This window comes from Notothenia coriiceps, unplaced genomic scaffold (assembly GCF_000735185.1).
Source record: "Notothenia coriiceps isolate Sejong01 unplaced genomic scaffold, NC01 NC01_scaffold00003273, whole genome shotgun sequence".
Taxonomy (NCBI): Eukaryota; Metazoa; Chordata; class Actinopteri; order Perciformes; family Nototheniidae; genus Notothenia; species Notothenia coriiceps.
In genome coordinates, this window is record NW_011335974.1 from 129,434 (window position 1) to 135,615 (window position 6,182).

At 51.4% G+C, this 6,182-nt stretch overlaps 1 protein-coding gene across 1 annotated transcript in view; it reads right to left on the reverse strand.

The window, feature by feature from the left end:
* Positions 1-6,182, reverse strand: part of marf1 (meiosis regulator and mRNA stability factor 1) — a 22,523-nt gene that overhangs the window by 3,608 nt on the left and 12,733 nt on the right. The window contains exons 22-25 of the mRNA XM_010766277.1: positions 5,690-5,934; positions 4,809-4,869; positions 4,615-4,719; positions 4,302-4,463 (exon numbers count right to left, since the gene is read on the reverse strand). Of these exons, the coding sequence (XP_010764579.1) occupies positions 4,302-4,463; positions 4,615-4,719; positions 4,809-4,869; positions 5,690-5,934 (573 nt within the window). The remainder of the gene's footprint in view (positions 1-4,301; positions 4,464-4,614; positions 4,720-4,808; positions 4,870-5,689; positions 5,935-6,182) is intronic.

Sequence of the window (6,182 nt, forward strand, 5' to 3'; positions counted from 1 at the left end):
AAGAAGAGAGTTTGTTCGCAAGCAAGCAGCAGCTCAAGCCCAGACCCATGGTCCAACCCCCAGAACAGCCCCAGCAACCATGCTCATGCTCCAGTACCAGCCACCCAGCTGCCAACCCCATTATACCTGGCTACACAGACAAGGGTCCCAGGGCTTTACCCGCTCCGCGCCCAGCAACGCCAGGTCCGGCCCAGAAACCAAACCTACAGCATCTGTTTCCCGGCTCCAGAACCGACCCCTTACAGCCAGGATCCGGCCCAGAAAGACTTACAGCCTGTTCCGGCGCAGAACAGGAACCTACAGCCAATGGTCCCGGCTTCAGTGCGGCTCCAGTAACCATGGTCCGGACCCGCCTCGCACCTGCGACTCATCGCCGACGCCAAGCCCTCAGTCCTGCGGCGTTTACCCGCAACTCCACAACCTCCTCGGGCGTCCTCCGACGCACCCCCCATGCCTGTCGGCATACCGCCGACCCAGGCACCTCGCCCGTTGGCTGCCTCCGACCGCACCCCCGTGTCCCTGAGTCCGTCCGACGCCAGCTCCCCGTGTCCTGATGGCTGCCGTCGACCCAGCCTCCCCGAGTCTGTCGGCATACCGGCCGACCCAGGCACCTCGTCTCCTGTTGCGCCCGTCCGACGCCAGCCCCCGTCGTGGCGAACCAACCCACTCAAAGTGTCGTTGGAAGTCCCCAAACGCCTCCTGCCGGGTCCGGCCAACCCATTCGGTCCCTTTGGAGGCCCCGCAGAAACCTTCGCCGGGGTCCATAGCAACCCATGTCCCTGAGCCGTTGGAGGTCCCGCAGACGCCGCGCCGGGTCCTCAACCCATGTCCTGAGCCTTGAGGCCCGCAGACCCTGCCTCTGCCGGTCCAGCCTGCCGAACCCCATGTCCGGTCCATTGGAAGTCCCGCAGACACTCTCTGCGGCCCCCTGCCAACCCAATGTCCTGTTCCGTTGGGAGGTCCCCGCAGACATCCCTCCGCCGGGGTACCGCCAACCCCATGTCCTGTCCCGTTGGCGGTCCCGCAGACGCCATCTCCCAGGGTCCTGCCAACCCCATCCCAGCCGTTTGGAGGTCCCGCAGACTGGTCTTCTTCGCCCGGGGTCCTGCCAACCCCATGTCCCTGTCGTTGGAAGCCCGCTACAGAACTACTCTTCTGCCGGGGTCCTGCCGACCATGCTGTCCAGTGGTCCCAGCAGACTCCCTTCCTGCCGGGTCCTGCCACCCCATGTCCTGAGCCGTTGAGGTCCGCAAGACTGCTCTTTCTTGCGGATCCTGCCAACCCCATGTCCTGAGCCGTTGGAGGTCCCGCAGACTGCTCTTCTGCCGGAGGTCCTGCCAACCCCATGTCCTGACCCGTTGGAGGTCCCGCAGACTGCTCTTCTGCCGGGGGTCCTGCCAACCCCATGTCCTGTGCCGTTGGAGGTCCCGCAGACTGCTCTTCTGCCGGGGGTCCTGCCAACCCTATGTCCCGTGCCGTTGGAGGTTCCGCCGACTGCTCTCCTGCCGGGGGTCCTGCCGGCCCTGTGTCCTCTTCCGTGGGGGATCTTGCAGACACCGGCTCCTGCCCGGCCTCCGTAGCTGTCCGGTCTTCGCCGTCGGGCCCGGTCCCCTGAGTTTGCCCGCTGTGGTCTTCACCCCTCCTCGAACTCTGCCTTGCCCCCGGGCCGTCCGCCCGAGACCCTCTCCTCGAACTCTGCCTTGCCACCGGGCCGTCCGCCCGTGTTCCCCTTTTTGAACTCTGCCTTGCCCCGGGCCGTCCGCCCGAGTTCCCCACCTTGGTCTCTGCCTTGCCCCAGGGCCGTCCGCCCGAGACCCGTCCTCCAGACCCCCTCCACCCACCCTGCTGGACTTTTTTTCTTGGGACGTCTGGAATCCGTCCCTTGAGGGGGGGGGGTTATGTCACGATTCTCATGTTATGTCATGTTTATAGTTTTGTAGGTTTGGGTGTTTTGCTTCCTTCACAAACCGTGACAGCTCATTTGTTTTCCATACAGGAAAACACCTCACACCATTTATTGATGGGCTTCTGCAGAGGGAAGTGGCTGGACAGGAATATATTGTTGCATCAACTATGCATACATCCATTAGCTCTATACTAATCTGATGTGAGATTTGGTTCAATTTGGGAGAGTCTCCTCTCTTATCTCAGTCCGGCAGTATTTGCATAGAAACCAGTCATTAAGGATCACATTTTGTACTGTGTATTGGCTCAGGAAAGCACATCCATGCTGGATGTCCATGAGATCAGGCAAAGAGCTTCTCCACTAAACTGGCTGCTTAAACGCGGACGTTCCTGTCTTGGACGGCACCTGATTGGTCACCCTGATCTCTGCTAGCCGTTTGAAGCAAGAATCAACGTCATTGGCCTTCTTTTTCATTCTGTCTAAACAATCCACCAAAGTCTTATGGTAAAACATTTAAGGTGAGAAATTGTCTATACCGAAATATGATTCTTTTTAGATTGCCAAGATTGATAGCTTGTTTAAAGTTAGATTGCATATTTGTTAACATTATGCAAATCAAGACCACCCAAGAATTGCTGCAACTGTCCCACCATGCATTCATCAACTGCTTTTTCTGTTCTCCATAGGACATTAATAAAAAGCATTGAGACACCCTCCGTTACTGGATCCAGTAGATGTAGCTTGATTAAGCTTTAATGCCTAAAATGACAGCTGACAGTGAGATAAAGAACACATTTAAAGTTGACATTAGCTATGAGACTATGCTTGGCTTTTGGAGATCTTGGCCAAATGTTGTTGGTTTACTTAAAGAGTGGACTCTCAATATTGCATTGTAGCCAAACAAATTCACAGCTATCTCCAAACCAACCAGCTTTACGAACCCCTTCAGTCTGAATTTCGTCCTCACCACAGTACGAAAAATGCACTCGTCCAATCCCTCAATGACCTCCTCACCTCTGCTGACACTGGTTCCCTCAATATTCTCATCCTCCTCGACCTGAGTGCAGCCTTCGATACCGTGAGCCACAACATCCTGCTCACCCGACTCAGGGACATTGGTATTGAAGGTATTGCACTCAGATGGCTCCAGTCCTACCTCACTAAACGATCCCACTTCATCTCCCTCCCCAACCACTCCTCTGCCACAGCCTCAGTCACCCAAGGCGTTCCTCAAGGATCAGTACTTGGCCCCCTCCTCTTCATCATTTACATCCTGCCCCTCGGTCAGATACTCCGCCACTTCAACCTGGACTTCCACTGCTATGCTGATGACACTCAGATCTACCTCAGCACCAAATCCCTCCATAACCCACCCCTTACCCACCTTGATTCCTGTCTGACAGCTATTAAAACTTGGATGCAACATAACCTCCTCAAACTGAACAGCAACAAAACAGAACTCCTCCTAATCGGCTCCAAATCCACCCTCAGCAAGGTCACTAACATAACACTCACCATCGATGGCACCATTGTTTCCCCCTCCAATCAGGCACGCAACCTTGGTGTAATCTTTGACCCCACCCTCTCCCTCGAACCTCACATCCGCCAAACAGTCAAAACCTCATTTTTCCACCTCCGCAATATTGCAAAAATCCTACCGTCTCTCACCGGCCCCGCAGCCGAAAGACTAATCCATGCCTTCATTTCCTCCCGCCTTGACTACTGCAACTCACTTCTTTACGGCATCAGCACTACATCCCTCAACAGACTCCAACGGGTTCAAAATGCAGCTGCATGTCTCCTCACGCATACCAAATCATGGCATCACATCACCCCAGTCCTCAAAGACCTCCACTGGCTTCCTGTCTCCAATCGCATCAACTACAAAATTCTGGTCCTCACCTACAAAGCACTCCACCATTTGGCCCCCCCTTATCTCACAAACCTTCTCACTCCTTATCAACCCCCACGGTCCCTCAGATCCACCGCAGCCGGACTCCTATCCATTCCCACATCCACACTCTGCAGCTTTGGGGACAGAGCCTTCTCAGTGGCAGCTCCTAGGCTCTGGAATTCCCTCCCCCAAGATCTCAGTGACTCTGAATCCCTCACAGTCTTTCAGTCCCGCCTCAAAACACATATTTTCAACTCTGTCTACCCATAAGCCCCCCCACCTCTCAATCAACTTCCTCTTGACTGCCTTTTTATTTTACTATACTTACTTACTTGTTTGTTTGCCTGTCCTTGTCTACCCTCCCTCATATTGTAAAGCGTCTTTGAGTTGTGAAAAGTGATATATAAATAAAATGTATTATTATTATTATTACTAGAGCAATTGACTAATATGGGTTTAAATGTAATTAAAATTCCTGACACTTGGTACATGAACACTGACCTGGAGGTGTTGTTTTCTCCTCAAAGTGAATGAGGTCCATCTCTTGGATGACGGGGTCTGGGTGGAGCTGAGGGGAAGGCAGGCAGGAGGGGAACGGACCACAGAGCAGGTCCAGGGGGGGGGTCAGACACAGCAGCTCCGACTCCGACACTACATCGCAGCCTGGGGGGGACGGGGACGGGGACATGAAACATGAATTAGTTTCAGAAGCTGTAAAAATCTTGCCCTTCTCATATAAGTATGTTACATCACTAAAATAAAAGTCGTGTCAAAATGAGGATTGAGAAGTCTATATTTAAAACGTGTGCATTACCTGGACTCTGGGTTCCTGACGTAGCGTTGCTCATGGGGCTCTCTCTCGGGCTCTCTGTGGGCTCTCCTAGCTGTGGACTGCTGGGAACTGAATAGCTTGCCCTTACTAAGCAAAAAAAACAAAATATAATGATCACTTTATTATTCACAGTCTTAATAATTAATTAATAAAGCATGAAAAGCCATCACCTTTACCTTTCATATCGTTCTTCATAACGATAATCCTCTTGTGACCGTGCCCTTTGATCCAGACCACCTGATAAAAGCGCAAAATTAAAAAAAAAGGAAGATTTACAATATGCAGATAGAACATATTTTTGTTAAGGTACCTCAACAAGCAAATGCCATGAGAAAATTGATGACTTGCTTTAAAAAGAATATGGGGCATTTAGATGTATCCTAACTTATCTATAGATCTGGTGCAGCAGTCTTAAACACGATAAATGAATAAGAATGTTAGCACTTCCGGTTCCCTTGTTTGGAAGTCTAAGTCTTTTTAAAGGCCTTTGTGATTAGCAGCCTGAAATAAGGTCTGTGGTTTACAAGCTTAAGAAATGTTCATGTTTAGTTTTACGACATAAAATAGGTCCGTAACACCGCAATTATAAAAGTATGAAGCCAGTGTCATAAAAACAGCGGGTTGCTAACAAGTGGCTAATAGAGACTGCTAATTAGCCTGCTTTAGCCTAGCCGCTGTGACGTGCAGATTTAGTTTTCTTTTTCATAGAATTTTTTTGTTTTAACTTCTGGTGAATGCGTTTTAAAAATCACAAAACCGTGTTTATATGTTGAGATTATCCTGCTGGACAAAATGTCTTAAACATGTTTGCCAAAGAGCTATTTCTTTGCAGTATTCAAACTGCTCCTAACACTAGAAGGGTCAAATGCAGAGAAACCGTTTCATTACTAGTACCTGTACTATGTAATGACAATAAAAGTTCTAAAATACCGGATGGAACAATCATTGCATTTAGTCGACGGAGCCCTTGGCGATCTTACTTCTGGTTTGACCTTAAAAAGACATCACCACAGCACCTCTATGAATGTTTTGCTCCATCTAATGAAATGTATCCCACCTGTGGAATGGCGCTGAGCAGCTCGTCGATACCCATGTATCCATAGGAGCGTGGTTCGAGAATGCGGCCTGTGAATTTGTTGTAAGCCACCTGGAACTCAGTGAAGAAGATCTGGCTGTAGTGGTAGGTGTGGAGCAGGCTGCGGGCGTTACGGGCGAACTGGTACAGCCGGGTCAGCCTCACCCGCTCCTCCCCACAACGAGTACAGGTTCTCGCGTCTCGTCCAGGGGGGACGCGCGCCCCACCTCCTCAACTGCAGCGGATGGACTGACGGGGCCTCGGGGCGGAGTTGGCACACGTAGTGCCGAAGGACAGAGTCGCTCGCACGAGTTCTGGGACGGAATGAACCACCTCCACTCATTACCTTTAACTTTTGAACCTCCGGAAAGTAAAAAACGAGGTGAGGGAGGGACGAGCGAGGGAGATAAAGACAGGACACTATAAGAAAGGATCAAACATGTAACTTCTGTCTCACTATGCGCGTGGTTCGGGG